General features: G+C 46.3%; 1 protein-coding gene across 5 annotated transcripts; it reads right to left on the bottom strand.

Moving 5' to 3' along the window:
- Positions 1–1,752: 1,752 nt before the first annotated feature.
- Positions 1,753–17,095, bottom strand: LOC118215225 (mucin-5AC-like). Of its 5 annotated transcripts, none has more exons than XM_035395766.1 (6): positions 17,042–17,095; positions 13,658–13,718; positions 10,046–10,115; positions 9,022–9,252; positions 4,184–4,309; positions 1,753–4,035 (listed from the first exon to the last, which is right to left on the bottom strand). In XM_035395766.1, exons 4-6 carry the CDS (start codon positions 9,239–9,241, stop codon positions 2,504–2,506), a joined length of 1,878 nt encoding a protein of 625 aa, XP_035251657.1. In that variant the 5' UTR covers positions 9,242–9,252; positions 10,046–10,115; positions 13,658–13,718; positions 17,042–17,095; the 3' UTR covers positions 1,753–2,503. The 5 variants fall into 5 exon arrangements, with proteins under 5 accessions (XP_035251657.1, XP_035251658.1, XP_035251656.1 ...); XM_035395767.1 differs by lacking the exon at positions 17,042–17,095 and adding an exon at positions 16,654–16,677; XM_035395765.1 differs by lacking the exon at positions 17,042–17,095 and adding an exon at positions 15,829–16,098.
- Between the last annotated feature and the right edge of the window lie 6,741 nt (positions 17,096–23,836).

Raw genomic sequence — 23,836 nt, 5'->3', positions numbered from 1 at the left:
TGCTAAATTAACTATGACAACATATTTTTTTAGCTCATTCTGTTCTGCTGAGAACACAGGTTTTGGCGGGGCTGAGAGGTACGGGGGTCCCTCTCCTCCCACACCACCGCGGCGGGAAATGGCGGGATTCAGCCGAGAGTTCGGCGGGAGTCTGTGCAAACAGGGCCGCTCCGTGAGTCACTTGCGTGCGGAGATGACGGTTCGTGGTGGGGGGGGGGGGGTAGGGGTGGGGGTGGAGCGGGAGGTTAGCGCAAATCGTCGATCGTTGAGCCCGTTAGCGGAGCGGCGGCGACCAGCGAGCCCGTTAGCGGAGCGGCGGCGATCGTTGAGCCCGTTAGCAGAGCGGTGGCGCCCAGCGAGCCCGTTAGCAGAGCAGTGGAGACCAGCGAGCCCGTTAGCAGAGCAGTGGAGACCAGCGAGCCCGTTAGCAGAGCGGTGGAGACCAGCGAGCCCGTTAGCAGAGCGGTGGCGCCCAGCGAGCCCGTTAGCAGAGCGTACGGCCACACGGCTCGGTAGCGTTTTCTCACTGATGTTGTCTTAATGCGAACCACCTTTCTCTCTTGGCTTCAGTTTCCGCCCCCCCCCCCCCCCCCCCCACCCCACCCTTTGTTTTATAAAAAAATTCCTCTCCTCCCCAGTGAGAGGCCTGTAAAGGTGTCTGACCACCCCCCCCTCCCCCCCACTGCCTTTCTCTTTTTACTTTTAGCCTCCTTGCCAATTAAATTTCCAGACCTCCAATTCCACCTCGAACCCGACTTTCCCTCCCAAGAAAAGCAAAGAACGGAATAAAGACACGCATCGAAACGCGCGTTCCAGGGCACGATCACAGCCCCTGCAGATGTGGGCAGGCAGCCCCGTTTATATTTGCGGGCCTGTTTCCCGCCGGCGGCTAATTGAAGCCCACCTCCTCTAATGAAGCGTTTCTGCGCCGTCGCGCGGCTGGGCTCGCGGCCTTGCGTCACGCGGGGAAAAAAAAAGAGCCCGTAAGTGATTCCAGAACGCGGCGCGCGTCTCCCGCACAAGCGCCGCTCTGTTCTGGGTTCTGGGAGTAGCGGGAGGCCCCCCCCCCCCCCCTCTTTCCGTCGGAATCGGACCCGGCGCATACGAAGACAATCCGTACACGTCCGAAGTACGAAGTTTGCGAAAGCGATTTTTTCCCCTCAGCCAAATGAAATCCAACAAGCAAAGCCTGTGGTTCTTCTTTTATCATCAGTGCAAAAAAAAAAATAAATTAAAACGTTAAATAATATTTATATATATATTTTTTTATCAGTGCATTTGTAAGGCTGCACAGAAGTCGCTTGGCACGCAGCGGACGGCCTGATCCCTGCGCACAGCTCCCGCAGAGTTCCTACGGGTTAGTCTTCGGGACGTAAATCAGGCCGGCTGACTGCTGGAATGTGCTCCGCAACGGCTCGGCGAATCCCCGGGCTCGGTGCGCGCGCGGCTCAGCGATCTCAGGGCCTTTCCGACCAATGATGGAGGAGCGTCAAACGAAGCTAACACGCTGCTGGCAAACCGAGTTTGAAACGCGATGTCCGTCCAGTTCTCGTTTCTCCTGCAGGGGCCGTGAGCGCGAACCCCAGGGCAGGTAAACTCAGGCAGCATCGCCGAGACTTCTGCCAAGGCACGGAAAAGAAAAGAAGAAAATAGGAAAAAGTTTCAGACGCCTTTGAACACAGGAGAATCAGACAGCTTCTAAACCTTATACACATGTTTTTAACTGATAAAAAAAACTGCTCACACCATGAATTCTCAGTTGTAAATCTTATAAATCTGTATTAAAGACAGAAATAAATGAACGTGTCAAATCAAAATATCAAATCTGTTTCATTCAACAAATTACATTTTTAGAAATGACATATTTGCGTAGCTTCGTGCAGTGGTTAGCCCGACAGCTTCTTTCATGGGAGACCAGGGTTCGAGCCTAACCAGGTCCCTGGTCTTACACATCGTTTCACAAGCAATATTGCAGAATTATTCAATCTAAAAAGACAATCTTTTTTATAAAATGTTTCTTCATTAATCTAACTTTCTGAAATTTACAAAACAATCAGATATTGCAAATCTAGCTAAAACGTAAAAAAGGGGTCGATTCAGAGAATTTGATCAAAAGTATGATATCTAGGTCCTGAGGGGAGGAAAGCAGGAGACTGAACTGCACAGAAGACTAAGGTCAGAAAAGCAGTGACATTCGCAGTATGAGCTCAGAAATGCTCTATTATGAATTAAAATCAGTTTTTTTTTAATTCACAGTGTGATTTGTTAGTTTTATCATAGCGTTGTCCATTTTTAACATAACTTAATTTCCAAAGCACCCCTGTAGCGATTGCATTGCACCCTCTTTGAAAAACGCTGGGCACAGGGTCCTGCTCGTTCTTATTAAACGCAGCTGTGAAACTGGCCAGCGATGGCAGTATTTCAGTGCAACAGATGCTTCATTAATCCCACTTCAACCTGAAAACAAAAAGCGAATCGAACGAGCCCCCCAAATTTTGGGGGTTCAGTTACTGAACAAAATGGACTCGGGCCGAAGTCCAAGCGAGGATTCGGAGTACATCCCATCGATCAGGTACCCCATTCGGGTGTAGCCCTTCCTCCTGTAGCTCCCGAGGGCCTTCCTGAGGAAGAGGAGAACGACGATGACGAGGAAGAGCAGGCTGAAGAGCAGGATGGCCAGCAGGGCGCTGGTGTCCGATGGCTTCCAGAACTGGAGTCCCGCCACGGCGCTGTCCGTGGTGGCCTCTGCGGCCGTACCGCCCCCCGGTCGCGGGCTCGAAGCGGTCGCTGGATGCGCCACAGTTGTGGGGGTTGTGGTCTTGACTGTAGTCGTAGATGTGGTCTTGGTTGTAGTCATGGTTGTGGGCCTGGTCTTCATTATAGGTTTAGCCGTAGTCTCAATTGTAGTTGCGGGAGTGGTCTTGGTTGTCGTCACAGTTGTAGGCGCGGTCTTCATTGTAGTTGTAGTCTTAGTTGTAGTTCTGGGTGTGCCCTTGGTGGTAGTCGTAGTTGTAGGCATGGTCTTGATTGTAGTCGTACTTGTGGGCGTGGTCTTGGTTGTAGTCGTAATTGTGGGCCTGGTCTTCATTATAGGTTTAGCCGTAGTCTTGGTTGTAGTTGCGGGAGTGGTCTTGGTTGTCGTCATAGTTGTAGGCGCGGTCTTCATTGTAGTTGTAGTCTTAGTTGTAGTTCTGGGTGTGCCCTTGGTGGTAGTCGTAGTTGTAGGCATGGTCTTGATTGTAGTCGTACTTGTGGGCGTGGTCTTGGTTGTAGTCATAGTTGTGGGCCTAGTCTTCATTATAGGTTTAGCCGTAGTCTTGGTTGTAGTTGCGGGAGTGGTCTTGATTGTCGTCATAGTTGTAGGCGTGGTCTTCATTGTAGTTGTAGTCTTAGTTGTAGTTGTGGGTGTGCCCTTGGTGGTACTTGTGGGTCTGCCCTTGGTTGCAGTCGTAGTTGTGGGCGCGGTCATGACTGCAGATGTAGTAGTAGCAGTTCTGGTAGTGGTTGTAGGCATGGTCTCGGTCATATTTGTGGCCGTGGTGCCGGTTGTGTTGAAGACTTGTGGCTGTGACCTCACAGGTGACCCACCTTTAGCTTTAGTCTCTGTCATGTGGGCGGAGCCCTGAGTCTGGGCTGAACCTACAGGGGGGCGGGGCTGGCCCATAACATGTGGCCGGAACCTGTAGACTGGAGGTGCTGGATCCTGATTCTGGGCCAGGACTGGAACCACGTTTTGGGCATGGACTGGAGTCTTATTCTGGGCCTGGACTGGAACCACATTTTGGGCATGGACTGGAGTCTTATTCTGGCCCAGGACTGGATCCTTATTCTGGGCCTGGACTGGAACCACATTTTGGGCATGGACTGGAGCCTGATTCTGGGCCTGGACTGGAACCACATTTTGGGCATGGACTGGAGCCTGATTCTGGGCCTGTACTGGAGCCTGATTGTGGGCCTGGGCCACAGCACGGCCCCCCCCACTGGTGCGATCAGACACGGAACCGGCAGGTCCAAAGACTGAATGGTCATTCATTTCTGGAAAAAAACAAAACAAAAAATGAGCATAATAATGCACCAGGTCTGTCAGGTCTGAGTGAATAGCAGAATAATTTGTCCCTCTTTAATTTTACACCACTCCAGGTGTCCGTGGCAACCAGGAGAAACCCTTCTGAAAGGCACGTACCGTGGTTTGATAGAAGGTCTTCCAGGGGGATGTTTTGGCAGGCGCTAACATCTGGACACCAAAAAAAATAGCACTTGCTGTTCCTTTCCTCAAAAATATACCGGTTACACGCTGGATTGATCCGACCTGAAAATACGACAGTTTCAGCATGTTAAGGGAAAAGAGAAGGGGGGGGGGGAGGGATTCCTTTATCCTGGTTATCAAAATGAATACTTCTCAGATTAATCAATCTCAGAAATATAGGAGGAAATTCCATCATATTTCATCACACCATTCCAAGCCCACAGATTCCAAAAAAAATACAAAAAAACTCGAGTTCAGGAGAGCGAAACCAGTCTCCTCAGGCCAGTGTTGGCAACTTAGCGAATTTCTCACCGATTCCAGACACATTTTGAACTCTCGTATCACATGTACGAACAACAGCCAGCGATACCTTTAGACTTAACCGTTACATCAGAATAAATCCGCTAATGTGCGTTTACCACACCGCCACACCCAGATATGTGAGAAAACATCGAGGAGGTATGTAAACTTTGCCCTATTGCCACACCCCCGGTGACTTCTGGCTACAATAAGTGACTTCTGGGAGTTCAACGTGGTGACTTTCTCATCTGAAACGCAGCTGTGCTGTTGCCCCCGAGGCTGTACCCCTAACTCCATTTCAAATGGAAAGATCAACATTTGCTCATTGAAGAGTCGGCCTCCACGCTGGCTCCCAACACCTCAGAGGTCCGTAAAATGGAGTGTTCCTTGGACCCGAAACCCAAGAGCAGCCTGCAGCTCCACGGGACAGGCCAAAAGCACAGGAGAGGCCCGTCAGGCGCAGGAATCCGTGAATCACACACCCCTGACCCAACGTGCGCAGAAACGTCTCTTTGTTAGAGAGAGAGAGAGAGAGAGAGAGAGAGAGAGAGAGAGGGACTGAGGGAGAGAGAAAGGCAGGGACTGAGAGAAAGGGTGGGTTGAGAGAGAGAGCGAGATTTAGGGACTGAGAGAGAGAGAAGAAGCAAGAGAGAGAGCGAAGGAGAGGGACAGAGAGGGTGGACTGAGAGAGAGAGCGAAGGACCGAGAGAGAGGGTAGATTGAGAGAGAAAGAGCGAGAGAGAGACTGAAAGAGAGGATAGATTGAGAGAGAGAGGAGGACTGAGAGAGCGGGTAGAGAGAGAGAGAGAGAGAGTGGATTGACAGAGAGAGAGAGAGAGAGAGAGAGTGAGGGGGACTGAGAGAGAGAGAGAGAGTGAGGGGGACTGAGAGAGCGAGAGAGAGAGAGTGAGGGGGACTGAGAGAGCGAGAGAGAGAGAGAGAGCGAGGCATTTTTGACGTCCCAAGAATTTGTAAAAGAAAACAAACAGCCATTGCTAGACCGCGCACTGAAATAACATTGGGCTTTGTGCGGAAAGATATGAAAAGCAAACAATTTCACCCAAAATTGTTTCTTTGTCCTAATTCCAGAAGTCTTCGGCAGAGTGCCTGTCCCTGCTCCAGTGGACGAAAACAGTCCCCCCCCCCCACCAGCAGTCCCCCCATTAGCAGCACACACCCCCCCTCCACTGGCCTCTGACACACACAGTACCACCCCCCCTCCACCCCACCCCCCCCACATTTCAGGTCTCAAAACTCTGACAAAGAGCACCCATTTCATTCTCCAAAGGCCGCTAGCTCTGTTACGTACTGCAGCAACAGCTTGCATTTATAAGGCAAATGACAGCGATAAAAAGTTAACTTCATGGAAATGGAACATACTAACTTTAATATATAGTAATCAAATACATTATTAAGATGAAAAACAATATTGCAATACTTAACAACATAAGTGCACTCAAATCAGTTATTGCTATTTTCAGATTTTGCAACATATTTCTATAATACATAGCAGCAAAATGTATTTATATTTTTCTAAAAGGTCAACATATTTACAATGTATTACATTTTGCTCTACATGAATAAGGATATGAGGTTTATAGCTATGGCAAAATTTGACCTCCCAAGAGCACGAAACATTTTTCCCGTCGAACCTTCCTATGGGCGAACTTTGACATTGGTGAAATCAAAAACTTGACCTGTATTTCTTAAAGCAGCCATAGTTTGGCAGTTTTTAGTTAGGTAAGTCAACTTGATAACTGGTTTCTTTTTTAGAGAGCAGTGAGCTGAATCAAGGTGGGTAGGGCGTGCAAAAGGAAGCGAAGAAGGCTGAAGTTCGGTCGATGTAAAATGTCCGCACGTGGGTCAGAAAAGCGGTCTGCTCAGCTCCAAGCCCCAGAGTCCCCCCACGCCTCCCCCTGAACAGAGCGCTTCGGGACGACACGGAAAGCGGCTACACACACGGTCAAGAGGTTAGCGTTAGCGTCAGAGGCCCCGGCCACCGGGTCTGTGGTGGACTGTGAAGGCTGCTGGAGACCTGTGTGTTATTTCCTGAGTCTGTTGCCGGTTGGGAGGGGGGGTGGGGGGGGGGGTGGGAGAGAAAAAAAGAGAATGGGGGGGGGGGGCGGAGAGGAGGCCTGTTTCACTCACGTGCCGTAACACACCGCAGCACACAACACAAGCATCAAACCACGCCCCCCACCGTTGGACAGGGGTCACTTCCATTGCGATTCCCGGAAACCAAAATATCTGTGCAAGTGTTCCCGTAGAACATCACCGCCATTTTACAACCCGCGAACCGAATTTCAGCCATTTTTCCTGGAATTGACTCAAGTGCAATGGCATCGACCCCCCGAACCTGAACTGCAGAGAACAGCACAGCACAGCACAGGCCAGCCAGGCCCGACACCGCACCGCACAGTCTCAAGTTCAGGCTTTTCCCAGCAGTGCATGCTGGGAGCTGAAGACACAACGTGATGAGGAAGGAAGGTCGTCCCCTCGCGGTAACCCCCCCCCCCCCCCCCCCCCCCCCCACACACACACACACACCGCCTCGTGCTCCGAGCTCCGAATACGCACGCCGGCAACAACTCGCAAAATTTCATATTTACTCGCTAAACTCCCCGGCTCGCCCCCTGCAGACGACTGGAAGCGTTGCGCGAGCTGAAAACAACCGCTGCAGACAGCCGCTGCAGACCGTGGGCTTGACCCTCTGACGCGCGTCGCCGGTCCCCAGGGCTCACTCGAGGGGGCCAGCTGTTTTCCTCCGGTTTTTTTTTTTGTGTTTTTTTTTTTTTGACAACACTCCGGTTCCTTCCAAACAGTCACTGGGAAAACAGGACCTAAAATCATAGCAGTCGCCGTACGAGAAGGGACGTTCTACCGAACCCCTCTCTCTCTCCATCGTCACTAAGTTAGGTCTGTGAACTGAACTGTGTTCTTGGCTAGAAATAGCTGTACGAAATGAGTATCGTACCTTATTGAACCTGTGTTTTGTAGTTGTCCATGACCATGAAATGCACTTTTGTACGTCGCTTTGGACAAAAGGGTCTGCTAAATAAATGTAATGTAATGCAATGTAACTAGAGGTCACCGCAGAAGGAGAGAGTGGCCTGTATCCTAAAGCTATCTGAAGAAGGCATGCCCGGCGATTATGTACACGTAGACCATCTTTATACCAAGTTGCCGATTTCCAGATGGTGACGACGATTACGTTTTACGCCCGTCTGATACGCCGCATTTCGCTATAAGCCTTTTGGAAACTCTGCGCGAGGGTCGGGGAGGAGGGGCGGTTCTATCGCAGACTCTTCCGCTCATAATCCAGAGGTGACACCAAGTCAAACGCGCCCCCCAAATCCCCCCCCCCCCGCCCTTTTTTGTGCGATAGCAGACGCTCAGGTGACAGCGTGTGTGGCGCTCGCTGCGGTCCCGATTAAACAAAAAACGAACGTGTCCGGACAACGCAGATGAAAGCCGCGTAGCCATCGCAAGCAGCGCCAAGCCCATAAACATCTCGGCTCAGCCCAAATATGCCTTTCATCTTAAATCTTAAACACATGGGCCCCGCTTTTGAAATTGCTTTCCGTCCCTCAAATATAAAGATTGATGAAAAAAAGCCTTTTTTCTATTTTAGGCTCGCGTGTATAGGAAAGGGAAAAAAACGTTGTTTCACTCAGTAAAGCCCTCGTGTCAAGTAGGCCTATTATGCATTTGGAATAGTCGAGATGAAAAATTAAATCGTTAGAAATTCCTCACAAATGATGTTACGGGTTGGATTTCGTTCATCGCGGCAAGAAAAGGCTGTCTAAAGTTTCCGTTTTTTCAAGGATTGCACAAATGGTCTCAGTCTTGGCTGTTAAACCACATCCAGAATCTCAAACAATTCTTCTCATTTCAGCTCTTCAATTTTCCGTTGAAATCACAGGAAATCGTGTTGCAACTGCCTCCTGGGTGCCAGTGCTCAACGCATCCAATAACAGCAATGCAGTTATTGACTGAATAATCAGTCATTATCTAAATAATGACTGAAAATACAATAAGGGCTTTTCAGTGTATTTCATCTTCTGCAGAGAAAAACCACTGTTATCATTTGTGTAATATAGTACTATAAATGTGTAGTGTTCCTGTAAAAACATATCTTGGGAATGTTTTTAAAAATGTTATCAAATGTGTCTGTAACATATATAAAACACACCCTAAAAAACTTGTCAAAATATGCTTCACAACATATTGCAGCTCCCCCCACCCCCCCCCCCCCTTTCCCCCAAATACATGCATGAATTTGTTCAGCAGACATAAGCATATATAACAGTTTTAATATTATTTAAGTCACCAGTGCATTGGGGATAAAGAAGGTGCTCCCATGTGTAAAAACAGTTTGGCTGATCTATGGACAGACACAAGGTCACCATGAAAACAGCCATGTTGCTCGGTCTCCTGTAAGAATCTAAAAGGACCACAGGCCACAGCACACTTACAAGCGTTGTTGCAATGCAGTTCGGTTGGGAGGGTGCGGTCGTACAGGCGCAGGGGCCGTCCTCCTCGTCCCGCGTACTGAGAGTAACCGGGGACGACGACGAGCAGCGCCAGGACAGGGGAGAGGGCGAGGATCGGGGGCAGGGCCATGGCGGGAACACCTGCGTTTGGGAACAGGAAGTGCAGGGCAGTCACAGCCAGGAGGGGGGGATTCACCGGCATCAGAGAAACACCTGCGGGAAACACCAACAGCATGCCCACACACATCTGGAACATAATACAGCATGCCCACACACATCTGGAACATAATACAGCATGCCCACACACATCTGGAACATAATACAGCATGCCCACACACATTCATAACATAATACCACATCCACACACATCTGGAACATGATATCACATCCACAAACATTCTGAACAATATCTCATCCACACACATTCAGAACATGATACCACATTCACACACATTTGGAACATATCACACTCACACGCAATTCAGAGCAGGATATCACATTCACACACATTCGGAACATGATATCACATTCACACACATTCAGAACGCAAGATCACATCCACATACACTCATAACACTATCACTTTTACACACATTCAGAATACTACATCACATATACACATGTTCAGAATTCTGTATCACATCCACATATCTCCAGAACACAACATCACACCTGCATGGATGTACCACAGTGCAATATCACATTCACATGCCTTCAAAACATTGCTTTAATATCGCTTTCACAATGTTTTGAAGGTGGGAGTTGGTGCTGACAGTTCCAACATTATGACAGGATTTAAAACAAACATCCTGCCTCCTGAACCACAAAAAAAAAAAAAAAACACAGGAAAAGTAACTGCACGTGTGAATCTCTTGTGACACATCATTTATACCTTTCTCAGACTGTACACTGAAGTGTGACTCAATGGCGCCATCTAGCTACATTTATCCAAACAGCATTATAGGAGATGTGGAAATAGAAGAAAAAAGAAAAGATGAAAACTCACCTCACAATTCTAAAGAGCTGCAATTAGTCACATCAGTTCATCCAAAATCCCGTCTGTCACTGGACGAATCCTGCAGATTAAAGAAAAACTCTGCAGGTTAAAGGGACTGTGGTTTATGCACAGCCATGACTTTAGGGAGGTAGAGTAAGCAGAGTCCCTTTTAGCACTCCTTCATACTCCTCCTCTTCCTCCCTCGTTATTTACCCTCAGTTGGAGAACAGCCTTTAAATGACTCTGGCAGCCCAACTGTCTGCTTAAAGAGCAGACTACCGTAGCTGAGCACCCCTGTGTGGTTAATGGTATAATACTATTTCAGGAAAGGGGGCTCACTTGGGGACAAACCACACCACCTCAAATGACAATGACACCCCCCCCCCCCCCCAAAAAAAAAAACAAAGCCACCAGACTGCAGTGAGGTCCCCTCCACCCTCCCTCACCCTCCCTCACCCTCCCTCACCCCCACCCCCGCCATCCTTAAATAGCTCCGCGCAGAGGGAACTCCCTCCCGCAGGACTATTTTAAGAAACCATAAATTAAGGGGCTCTCTGAACTCAGTGATTCCACCAGTTCTTTTTTTATTTATTTATTTTTTTTCCCGCTCAGCATTCGCACCACCGGTTGTGGAGCCTTGCCTTGGAAAGAGCAACAGCGCTCAAATTTAGAAAAACCCGTTTTTTTTTTTTTCCGGCTTCCCCCTCTCTCGCCCCTCTCCAAACCCGCTTTGTAAAAAAAAAAAATAAGCCACACACTTTTAAAAGGCTGTCGCCCTTTCGTTCTCTGAGGATGGCGGTTGGTCGCGGAAGTTCGCCGTGCGGCCCCTGTGACTTCTCTCCAGTTACGGGAGAAGGCCGAGAGGCCGGCTGATTGGTCCGTGGGCATTCCCTACATCCAGACTGCACCCTCCGGTCTCCTGTTGACCAGACTTTCTAAAAGGACAAGGGGTACGTCTGCATGCCACGATCGCAACAAGGGGCTGCATTTAGGACCGGGCTCAGGGATCCAATCAGGAGGCAGAGAAGCTGCTGGATGCCTGTGTGTGCTGAAACCCCCCCTATCGGATGCTTGTTATCGGTGTACATGCCTGTCTTTGTAATGTTCATGCTTTTAACTGGGCTGCACAGGTGAGTCTTCGTCTGAAAGGGACTTTGGATAAAACAAAGGTTAAAACAAATGAATTAATAGAACAGGACTACCGCAGAAAAGACATGGATGCCGTGCACGGCATGTTGTAGGGAATACCAGAGAAGGAAGGGAATACTGGGGAAGGACAGGAAATACCAGTAAAGGACAAGGAAAACTGGGGAAAAACAGCAATACCAGGGAAGGACAGGGAATACCAGAGAAAGAAGGGAATACTAGGGAAAGACAGGGAATACCTGGGAATAATGGGGAAGTACAGTGAATACCAGGGAAAGACAGGAAATAATTGGGAAGGACAGTGAGGGCAAGGAAAGGCAGGAAAGCAGCGCAGCAGGATGCAGGGTCCTCTCTCAGGCCATTTGGCGGGACGCACGTGAAGGTGAATAAACTCAGCACGTCTGAGGTAGAGGAAGAGCAGCCCAGGGACCCGTCTGCGTGCGGAGCGAGCGAGCAGGAGAGCGGGGGAGCAGCGAGCATGCGCGGGAAGCGCCATGGCGACAGGCCCGCAGTGACAGGTAAAACCCGCCCGCAATCCCCCCCCCCCCCACCCCCACCCCCACCCCCGCCGCTGTGTTGTGATTGTGCCCACACACTGTCTGCCACCTCTAATGGCTCATTCCCGCCAACGTGACTGCCAGCGAGCGACGGGCACAGACCCGCCACCTGGTTTCAGGACATTTAGTAATTAAAAATTGTAAAATACATCATGGTTATGTTCTAGCATTCAGCTTTCATAAAGCCCTGGACAGTTATGCCTGAGAAAAACACAGATCTGATATTCAAACCTCTCCCGGAGCCCAGAAAATAAAGTATTTTTTTACTAAATCCAGGTTTAAAATCGGACAGTGCGTCATCACCCTTGTCTGTCTGTCTGTCCACACTGAATAGGTCTGGACATTGAAGTCTGTTGCACGTGCACTAACAAACGTTCTTTAGCTGAGCTCATGCCTTTTGCCCCAGATTGTTCTTTTATTGCTGGTGCTCAATCTTTTATTGCTGTTCAATACTATTGCTGGTGAATGACTGTGACAGAAATGTTAGTCTTTCACATTGAGCACATTCATATCGGTCTCACACACTCAAACTTTTTACAATTTTGTCAAATACATTGCCATTTAAATTATCTTGCATATTTTATTATTATATTTACAAATAAACAGAATTTTTTAATAACTATTTCTTCTGCATTTGTGTATGGATGTTTTTGTATATACGTTATATGTTTTCCAAATCTTGTTTCACACCCTTTTAATAAAAACACTGAATAGATAAAGTTATTTTTTCTATATTTCATACAAACCGGTTGAACACAGTCAAACACAGCCCAGAGGTTTCAAAGTAGGCCACACATTGTGTGCAGAATAGCCCGTTTCGTTGGGCATAATCGCCTAATTAAACACAGGCGGGGTGGGGCAGCACAAGGCTCAGATAAAGGGCAGTACTGCCATATAAACTCTGGGCCACCTGGGCACAGGACCAGTAGGCTATAGGCCACGTTCAAACCATAAAAGAGGAACCGCCATTACCTTTAAGGAAGAAACTATTCAGGGTTCTGCTGAAGTACATTTTACTGCATACTTAACCTCAGTTGCCCAGTTGTATAAATGGATTTTATGTTAATAAAAAAAAATAATACAATGCAATATGATACATGCCAAAATGTAATAATAATAATCATAATATTAATAATAATAATAATCATCATCATCATAATAATAATATATAATAATAATAATAACAATAATAACAGTTTTAAATAGTCTGTAGTGTAGCCTGCGCTGTACACTCCCAGTTTCCCGCAGTTCTCTCTCAGCCACAGAGAGGGTCCACTTTACCCACTTCACCACACGAAGCGCAGTGACAATGTGGGCATTATCTGGGCATTATCTGGGCATTAACCTCCATCAGCGCCGACCGCACAAGCCCTCCATTATACGCCCGCCAGCGCGGCGCGGCACCGCAGTGTGTGACGGTTTCAGCAAAACTCACAACGTTAACGTCACGCCTGTGCCGGGCGTGGGAAAAAGGGGGGCGGAGCCTGGACCTGCCGCTGCACTGCTTTCGTTGGCTCCACTGATCCAGGATCAGCGAACGGAAATGGCAGAGCTCGGTAGCGGCCCGTTTTAGTGCTGATCTGGGAACAGTTGTGTGCGTGCGCTCGCTGGTAAAACCCAGAGACCACGCTCGCGTCTGACGGGTGATGGACAGCCAGGTTCTGTGATGTCACAAACAGCCCCCCTCCCCCCCCCCCCCCCCCCCGCTGCACCAATCAGAGGCCTGCCCAGGTCCCCCAGGTGTTAAGTCTCAAACGGCTGCCAGTTCTGTTGCACTGGCCCCTACTGACTCAAAGCCTGCTGGGTAAGCATCTTTTGTTGGGGGTGGGGGGGAGGGGGGGGGGGGGGGGGGGCAGGAAGGAGGGAATGAGATGGCAGGAGGGAGAAAGAGAGGGAGGAGGGAGAGGGCCTTCCTTACCTCTCTACCCTGGAGACAGCATCACAGATCTCTCGTCTTGAAACAACAGTGGGTGCCTTGCCTGGGAGACAGAGAGCAAGATGTGCTTATACAATGAGACCACTTCACCATTCTGCTCTTCATAGCAGCGAGCACAAATCAGCACCGATCAGCACCAAAGCTCTTTATTTTTCTTTAGGTTATGGAGGGGCACAACTCTGACAGCAACTTTAAACAGCAAATAAAAGCACGATGTTTGCATTCAAGTTTGCATGTAGGCACTGACCCGACAAAACACTGCAAGATGCTGAAATGCAAAACTGAGATGAAAAACCTGTTCCAGGATGATCTCATTAAAGCAGCGAGCCGCAGTGGCCTTGCAGGCACAAGGGCTAGAGCTGGGCTCCTATCTACAAGGTTGCAGGTTTGATTCCCAGGTGTGGCATTACCATTGTAAATGGTAAATGGACTGCATTTATACAGCGCTTTTATCCAAAGCGCTTTACAATTGATGCCTCTCATTCACCAGAGCAGTTAGGGGTTAGGTGTCTTGCTCAGGGACACTTCGACACGCCCAGGGCTGAGATCGAACCGGCAACCCTCCGACTGCCAGACAACCGCTCTTACCTCCTGAGCTATGTCGCCCCTATATAAAGCTATTGTAGCCTTGAGTAAGGTACTTGACCTGAATTGCTGCACTAAATATCCAGCTGTGTAAATGGATTACATTTAACGAACATGTAGAACTTGCCAAGCTGCTCTGGGTATGGCCATCTGGTAATTATTTAAACATAATTCAATTGTATTACAATTATGATTCTATTTCTCACAGTGCAACACTACAGCCCGTCGTCTTGCAGGAAGCTAATCTCGCCACCCGCACCAGACTCAAAAGAGAGAAACAGGAACCAGGACGGAGATCAACAAAATTTGGCCAGATTTGTAGATTCTATCCGTGGTCTGAAAATGTCACCAGAATTATTTGCTGAAGAGCAAATTCTCATTTGGAATTCCACAGGAAACCCTTTAAACATTCCACTGAATTTTGTCGTTTTTGCTGTTGTTTTATTTAATAATTAAAGAATAATGTAGAAATCTGAGACCTAAATACAGTTCAGTGTTCAAGTAGGCCAATGCAGTAATGATGTTCTGTGCCAACTGCTGGTTTATTGTTCAAACGAATTCAATTTATGATCTTGCATAAATAGGGGGTAAAGGTTTTGGTAGCATCAATGTATGGGTCAGTTATTGTGATTTATTAATAACTAACTTTACAGCTGTCAAAGTACCACAAAACCAGTAGTGTTATCATTGATCGGTCAATGTTCCTCCAAATTGTGAGAGGAAAAAATATATATATATTATTTATCCTTTCCCGTTCCAAAATGGTAGAGTCTCCCTGCAAGGTTAAGAAGCGGAACACATTTGGTAAACCACAAATTGTCGATGATGCTAGGCCAAAAATGTGGTATTGTACATGAAAACCGACAATGAAAACAAAAAGTCAGTCTGCAGTACGTTTGTTCCCCCAAAGCCACATCTGTGCCTCCGCTGAGGTCAACCAACATAAAGTAGCCTATTCCTGGGGGAAAAAATGAAAAACTTCAAATTACTGTTCAAAATCTGTTACACCTGTTACATAAAGCACCACCTGTGTCTAAGTATCAAAAACTCTATCCATTCGTAACGTCCATGCAAAATATTTTCCCTTTAGACAAAAGCTGTCCATTGGTAAAATAGTATGTTTGAAAGCAGAAAACAGCAAATAAACAGGCCCCGCTACAATTGTAGACCAGCTCTGCATAGTAACGTAGGCTAGTCCAGAAAACTGTCACAGAACTTGTAGCATCGTAAACAGCTTTGAAAACATCTACTAACGCTACTAACGGAAGGCATAGCTTCGTTGGTATCATCATTTCACAGGTACATCGAGAAGGAAAAGCAATGAAGTAAAAAAAATGTTAGGATGTTTGGTTTGGAATGTCGTAAAAGAACTAATAGAAAGGTGCCAATACATTCAATTCTGTGGTCAAGAGTATGCAAACTAGTTGTAAACATTCTGTAAATGGTGTCGGTTGCAACATGATACAGGCTTAATTTAAAAATGACCGACGGCCGCTATTATTCTCACTTGATTTTCACACTCGCAAAAACTTGATACAATTCAAAACTATTCACCAGGTTTTACTTACCACTGATGGACACAGCGAGCTAGCTAATTAACTACAAAACGGGCTACGACGCTGCGTTGACTAGCTCATGTCACGCACGTCATTGTCAAAGGTTGTTTTGATTCCACAGTTATTAATAGCGGTTTCTGAAAGTGATACAGCGTTTCATTTCTCTTCGGTGTCACAGAAAGCCGTGTTCTTTCGTATGATAGTCAGTCTGACCGGATATTGTGGCGTTACCACACCAAACCTTCTCCCTGGGTTAGTCATTCTGAACAGGAACTTAATACCAAGTTTACAGGGAGCGGAACTGATGTAGGTCGGCTACTACAAGAGATCTCATTCGATACAAGCAGTGGCATGGTGCATGATTCGGTCATATTGCCACCTGCTAAATATTCATAACAAGACGAACTATTTTCACAGAAATTGTTTTGGGGAGACTTGCATGGTAACGCAGTAATTCAGAGCGATTAGCGAAATACCCTTCCCGAAAAATGATCACAACCATCACGGACTATTTACTTAATATGCATGGTCCTGATTCTATTCCTGATTCAACCTATTTAATCTAGGCTATCTGGCTTTCTACGTGAATTTTTCGGTGAATTACTATATGCAGTCACTACCCTATTATGCAATTCAGTCGTCAGATATTTAATGTATTATACAGGCCTAATTTAATCAGATTATGGCGGTTCCCTTCAATGACAATCCAAATGTACAACGTAGGCTATAATGCATTCCACTGAAATTGTACAAATTAAAAACTCTAGCATTTAAATGGACGCAAGCTAGTCAACAATATAGGCTACTCAGATACAGTTATGAGCCAATTTTACCTACCCCTTATCTACTAGATTTTTACTTTTGTTCTAAAACTGTTCTATAACAGAGTTCTATAAAACTGTTCGCTTATTTCCATCCACAGATGATTGGCAAGTTTTATGCACAAAGCTCTTTGATTTCGGATGACGGATGTCCTATGTATTGCCAAGCTGTGTGGAGTTGTAAGCTCTGCTGGGCCGAGTTCAATGCTTCCATTTTGGAAATCTCCAAAGAAAGAAGACTGATTGATGAGAGCTCGCCAGTCTGCTATATCTCCACACGCACAGCACGAGATGCTGAAATCCTGCAGCAGGTGGGCTTAGACATGAAACCAAACAGCCGACGCATGAAACGGGGACGCACACATGAAAGACCGTGCTAACTTTACATAATTACAGGTGTGTACCTTCAAATAACATTCCCCACAGCACAGCAGTACGAGTATTTCCAGGTGTATTACAGATAGATTTGAGAACGAAGGATCCGGATTATAAAGTGCCTGTGCCCTCATGTTCCTCAACGTTCTCTTCTGGTTTGGCCTTGTTGCAGCCTATGTCTTGTTTATGTCAGCAGGTGGCGCTGTTTCCCATCAGGTTTTGACCTGGACCATTCGCTCGCGCACTGCGCGTATTCTTTGTTATGAACCGCGAGAACAGTCCCTGTAAAGTTTTAAGCCGTAACTTATTTTGAGCATAACTTCGACCTTAAAGAGGTTTTATTATAATCAGATATTTTATTAATATTTTGTTACATTTATACGCAATATATTTATTTGTACAAGTTACAGAGTTTTCTCATTTAGTGAGAAAGTAAACCCCCAGGGAAAGCGTTTGGAAGGATAACAAATATATATTTTTTAATTAAATTGAAATAGCAGCCTATACTTTTTGTGTCTTTGGCCTGTCAAACTGAAAACTTCCCTTGGGGTGATTTAAAAATATATATAGCCTCGATTTTCATTGAAAAGTGTCAAATATATGCTCCAGTATATTTTTGAATTAAAGAATTGATCATTTCAAAGCAAGTTGCACCAGACATATAAAGTTCCCTCCATAATTATTCACTCTTGATTAAAAAAAAAAAAAAAAAAAAGAGCAATGGATGCTGTATAAAAGAAACAGTACTGGTAATGAGCAGTTATATTGATTATATGCTCAAAAATGGGAATATTATAGCCTTTAATACTAACAAAATTGTGTATCCTGCCAACTAAAACCCTTCCTCCCTTCACAATGGCCTCCAGACACCCTCCTCTCTCTTCTCTACCCTATGTTTAATCTCTCCTGTAATGATTTTATTATGGGAAGCTCAGCGAGCTGTACGGCTATAAAAAGTTGCTGGACAAAAAGTTGCTGATGGCTTATGGATCACGGTGTCAAACCCAGATTGTTTCACAGCTGTGCATCAAACACAGCGCACAACACGCTGCATGGTTTTCAGAGATCCAGAGGGAATTTACCGTGTATTTTTTTGTACCTAAAGACAAAAGCATGCAGCGTGGTTTTAACTCAGCTACAACCCAGGTAATTAATTGTTGCTGGCAGTCAAAATGGGAATTGGATGCTGGGTTAACAGTGACATTTGATTCCCAATTTAGATTCCCACATTAATCCCAGATTAATGGACCGGTTTAATCATTGTACTGTACACAAGGTCTGAGGAGTAATTCAGGACACACCTGTACAATCCAGTTTTATTCCGAATGAGGAACACATTTAAAAACCAGGAATAATAATTAGAAGAATAAGATTTAGAAGAAGAAGAAGAAGAAGAAGAAGAATTCCACAGTCCAAGGTTGCCTTATATGACTTTTAAAGAAAATGACCATTTGAAAAATGAATTACCCCAAATTGCAAAAACAGTCCTTCAACAAGGGAAACTTTGGAGCCATATAGCCAGCAATCTCTGCTGTTTAAAAGCTAATCACCAAAATGTACGCAATTTTAAAACAGGAACCAAATGAAACACATTTTTAAATTTATTATTATCTGTATTTTTAAGCACATTTTGTCCCCTGGTGGAGTTTTTCTGTAAAATTATATCATCAAGGCTATCTTTTTTATGTTTTTAAGTGAGACAGGACACACCTGCCCTCCTTTCATGCAGTCTGCTTTATTCGGACAGGTAACAGACAGAGGAGGGATCACAGCTTCGAACCCTCACCCGTGCAGGGACATTAGCACACTGCAAAAAAAATCTGCTGCCCCACCAGACTGTCCTACACCCCTGACCATCCTTGCATCATGTTTTAGTATTAGAAAAAGACAATTGTAAGTACCTCTACCTAGCGCTTCCCCCACTTTAACATAACATAACCTGATGTTACATAACAACAAGAACAGGCCATTCAGTCCAACAATGCTCACCAGTTCCCTGCCTAGTGCTCTGATTACCTACAGGCAAGATAGTATCTAACACTGGTCTCGAAAAAACCCCCAGAGTTTCTCTACTACATGACTTGGCAGGCTATTCCGCACATTGGGCCTCATTCGCGGAACGTGTACGATCACATTTGATCGTAAATTGCGTGGAAGAATGTTTCCGAGAACATTTTGGCATTCATCACGCCTTTCTTATTGGTATTTGTTTGTGGCCTTGTCCTTATGCAAATCACATGAACAGGATTGCACATGAAATTTACAAACAGCCAGCATTCATCATCTCATACACCTGGGATATACACAAAAACAAAGGTCTGCGCATGTGTCGTGAATCTCAGTTTTTTTTTTTTTGTAGGAACATTTTTAAGAGCAAAAGTAAGAATAATTTATGAAACGTTTTGTGAATGAGGCCCATTGTCTACTCTCTGTGAAACTTTCCTTTATACTTTGAGTCATTACATTTTGGCATATAACAGAAACTTTTTTCCAGATCGCTGCTTTTAAACACACAGTTCATTCAATGAGATATTATGCTACCATGTTACTTCTGTTTAGATATAACCTTTTTTTTTGCATTGCAGGTTTTCTTCAGTCATTTCAAACAACTACATTAATCTAAATCAGGAGTACAAAACCCCGGTCCTGGAGCATGCTGGTCTTTCGTCCAGCCAATTATTGAGGCTTAGTTTTTGTTTTTAAAAAGATGCGTACACCAATGCTGGTCTTCTCCACTCAGGGAGGCACAATAAATCATTTTAGTTGGTATGAAATCAGGGTGCGGTGGATAGCACTGTCGCCTCACAGAAAGAGGGTCCCAGGTTTGAATCCGCTTTCTGTGAGGAGTTTGCATGTTTTCCCCGTGTCCGTGTGGGTTTCCCCCGGGTACTCCGGGTTCCTCCCACAGTCCTGACACATGCAGGTTAGGCTAATTAGGTATAATAGTTATGAGCGTGTGAGTGAATGGTGTGTGTGCCCTATGATGGATAGATTAATATTCTGGCAAACTAAGTTAAACTGACAGTGCAAACAGAGCAGGGGTAGGGAACTAATCTGATGCATTTGGAGTTAACAATCCCATCAGCATCAGGCTAAATGCTGTTCTGGGAATGTTCCATTTTCAGATACAGGGACCCCAGGCATTTGCAGGAAGGGAGAGGAGAATTGGATTTGATGTAATGTTGTAATCATGCAATCATATTGTATGATGATAATATAATATACATAACATAATAATAACATACATAATGATCATGTACATCATGTAATTATTAGAATAATCATGAGGCTTGCCCATTGGGAAATATTTTTGTTTTCTTAAAATTGTGTGTGTGTGTGTGTGTGTGTGTGTGTGCTGTTCCCTTTGCATACTATTAATTGTTTAGAATTATATAATATGACACAATGGGTGGCATCAAATAGGCTATGACATAATTTTAAATATGCTGGACAAATTTCAGTCCCTTCAGTCCCCGCTTACCAAACAAATATATAATATACAGTATCTATAAATTAAAATTTGACTTTACAGTTTAATTGCCTCGTTTCTAGTAAAAAAAAAACATTAAATAGGCTACATATTTCTTATTCAAAGAATATTACAAAGTTTCTTTTTTGTTTGTTTGTTTGTTTCCAACAGGCTCTAATTGGTTTATATAACAGTGATGGGAAAACGTTGATTTATCCAGAGTAATCAATTTACACGGTTTAAATGGCAAATTAAAACGTGCTGGTCGCTTCTGCTGGTTGCAGTGTTGCCTACGGCTAGCTACCTGGAATTGAAATCTGTGATATCCTACATGTTTGTAGCCTATCTTATCCTGTTTTAAATCCCTAGTCAGTAATTATTTTCGAAAAGGCAAAAAGCGAGAGTAATGTATAAAGCACTTACAAGTGTGTAAAAAAATTAAAACGTAATTATTGCATCACATGTATCATACTGAATGTTTATGTTTGTAGTAGCCTAAGGACTAGCACACGGTTGTAGCTTCAGCTGCCCGACGCCGCAAACTTCGGGCCGACTCGCAGCTGCGGATTCTCTCGGTATCTGAAGCGGTTTAAAGGGAAAAGTGCTCTGTTTTGCTGCACTACTTTTTGTACACCTCCGAGGGAACCTGGATGATTGCCAGATCCCGCAAGCTCCGACGGATCGCCCACTTAACAAATCCCGGGTTTTGCAGAGAAGTGCTCCAGTTCAGGCCATTTGTAAGCCCAGTTTATGTTTCTGAGGCGGTCAGCGGTGCGATAATTGCTGGGTCTATTTCTTGTCGGCGGCGGTGCTGCGTCCCGTCTCTCCTCTCCTGTGCTGGCCGCCATCTTGAATTTTAATGTTAATTTTCTGGAAATTTTTGTTTCCTCCGATATTTTACAGAAGGGATTTCTTGTCTATTCTGGACACTTAGGACGGAGCGTTCGTACCCCAAGAGAAAGGTTAAAGTGAGTATTTTTAGGCCGGCTGTCTGGTCGGGGATACGATTGCTTCATGTGATACTTTTTTCCGGGTGAAAATGTTGGCAGGGTGGTTTAGCTATGGTGGAGCCGAGGGGTCATGGAGATGAGTTGTTTATTTTAAAAGGCCTGATACTTGGTGAGGTTGTTTTTAACAACACACCTTAAGTTGCGGTGTTTTCTTTCCCAAAAATGCGACCGTCGTGTTTACTGCTTTCTAAGCTGGAAGCAGAGCACCATGTCAGTGCTACGGTTTATATTGATTTATTGTTCTTTTAATCACACTCATCGTTGTTTTTCTCCTCTTTTACAAACGTTGTGGACAGGTGTAGCTCAGCTAGCACGTCGAATTATGCACGGAGTGGATTTTAAGAGACTGTGTGCTTTGTGAAACATCCACACGTCCTGAGGACCGCGGTTTCCCCTTCAGGGTTAGGATCTCCCACAGCCGCCACTCAGAAACCCAGCTGGGCCCTTTCGGGGTCGGATCCGGCAAATCCGGCTGTGTTCGTTCGGGTCCACTTTCATAAATTTGCGGCTGTTTATGAAGTGTGGTTGCTCTGCAACAGAAGGGGGCTGTTCGAACCAGGAGGTGGCAGCATCAGACCAAATAATGGGACGGGTTATCACCCGGCTGTGCATGTGGTGTCCGGTGCCCGAAGCAGGAGCAGTCAGTATCCCACGCGGGGACGTGTCTGCAGGCACACGGCAGTAAATAATACTCCTTCCCCGGGTACAGCATGCTGTGGAAGCGACATTCGCACCAGCAACAGTTGGCCCGTTTCACGTGCAGCTATGCAACGTTAGATAGTTCACTAGTGTTCTGCCAAGCTAAAATACGGCCAAGTAATAAGTATACCTCATATAACCTGACACAACAACGCCAGCTTTCGTGTGTCTTCTGGTCGTCTCCGTTGCCGTCTGCTTGGATCAAGCGTCATCCAGAAAAATGGGCCTAATTTCACTCACCTGAGCCTGTGTTAAATCCGCTTCTGTTCCCAGTGTCTGTTATTTTACTCTACGTCTTGCAACAGGAAAGACGTAAACTTCGTGCACTTTGTTTTCTGTAGTATAAAACTATTGTTCATAATGTCGGTTCTGATGCTGGACTGGCATAGCCGGCGTAGGCTACTTCAACTCCAAGCTCAGTGTCGAAGCGGTCTGATAGCCTGGCATTTAAGACTCTGCCACTAGGGGGTGCTGTAGGCCTGATAAACTATCACTTTTTGTGCACCGTGAAAGGATGTGTTTTAGTAGTAGTTTCTTGCGAGAAGTTACCCTTCCGTTGCCTGCACTAACCAATAAACGATTCCCATTTAATCATCTTAACAATCGTTGCTGCACGTTTGGGTTACAGTTTTCTGCGAGAGGGACAGAACCTAGTCCAGACTTTGGGTAACCAAACATTAAATTCCCATGAGCCAGAGCACCGGTGGGAAGTTCTGGAACCTGAGCTAAGCGAAAAGGAGCTATTGACGACGCACCCCCTGTTCTCATGACCGGTGCAGAGGTTTCACCTTCTGGGTGACTTCCCCCCCCCACCCCCCCCCTCCTTGCTTCTGCAGTGCATTGTGGGTAGAAGCCAGCCTGTCGTGTTGGCCCCAAGTGCATCAACGGAGATTTCCAAGCAGACGGTGTCCTCTGAAGCTGTCGGCTGGCTGAGGGCCTAGAGATGAAGTTTAGTGTCTCCTGGGGGTTCCAGCCCGTGTGATCCAGTCTTGTGTCCCATCACATGGTGGTTCCTCTGGGGCGATGCCCCCCCGCCCTCCCTCCCTCCCTGCCGGAGGGTCTGAGTTTGCCCCGGGGAGGGGGGGGGGCAGTGATAAATGGCTGTGTTTTCTCAGGGTTGCCTGCGGTGTGTGTCCATTGTCCAGGGCCTGGGTTGTTGAGTTAGTTAGGTCAGGACGGAGGGTAAAGGACTGGTCTGTCTCTGGCCCTCTGCCTCTCTTTGAGGGCACGACTGTGGAAGTGCTGACCTTATTAGCCAGCCGTCCTGTGTCACAGCTTCCCGGAGGGGGGGGGGGGTGAGGGGGGGGGCACAGCTTCCCGGAGGGGGGGGGGGGCATGCACGGGTCCTGTGCCAGGGGACAGTGTTTGTTACAGAGGCATGAGCATATTCTGGGCACGTGGTGTAATAAACCCTCCCCGCCCCCGCCCCCCCCCCCCCACACTCAGTTAAGTCACGTCTCGCATGTCACCCCCGTCCAGCTGTGGTGAAATCCTGTTACTGTAACAGGGTCCATAATTAAACACTACACTGTGTGTGCATGTGCGTGTGCGTGCGCATGCATGTGCGTGAGGTGAAAGGACATGCATTAACGTCACTTCCTGTCCTGTTTGGTCCTCTTTCCCTGCAGGAGCCACTTTAGGGACCC

The sequence above is a fragment of the Anguilla anguilla genome, chromosome 16 (assembly GCF_013347855.1).
Source record: "Anguilla anguilla isolate fAngAng1 chromosome 16, fAngAng1.pri, whole genome shotgun sequence".
In the NCBI taxonomy this organism is placed as follows: Eukaryota; Metazoa; Chordata; class Actinopteri; order Anguilliformes; family Anguillidae; genus Anguilla; species Anguilla anguilla.
This window is presented reverse-complemented; position numbering and strand designations above follow the sequence as displayed.

Bases quoted from the DNA above. Each gene is read 5' to 3' on its own strand.
- LOC118215225 (XM_035395764.1), bottom strand. From the start codon at position 9,295: ATGTTCCAGATGTGTGTGGGCATGCTGTTGGTGTTTCCCGCAGGTGTT. The intron at 4,310-9,021 runs GTAAGTGTGCTG...TCGTATTTTCAG, and splicing joins ACTGCATTGCAACAACGCTT to GTCGGATCAATCCAGCGTGT. The intron at 4,036-4,183 runs GTACGTGCCTTT...GTTTTTTTCCAG, and splicing joins AGACCTTCTATCAAACCACG to AAATGAATGACCATTCAGTC.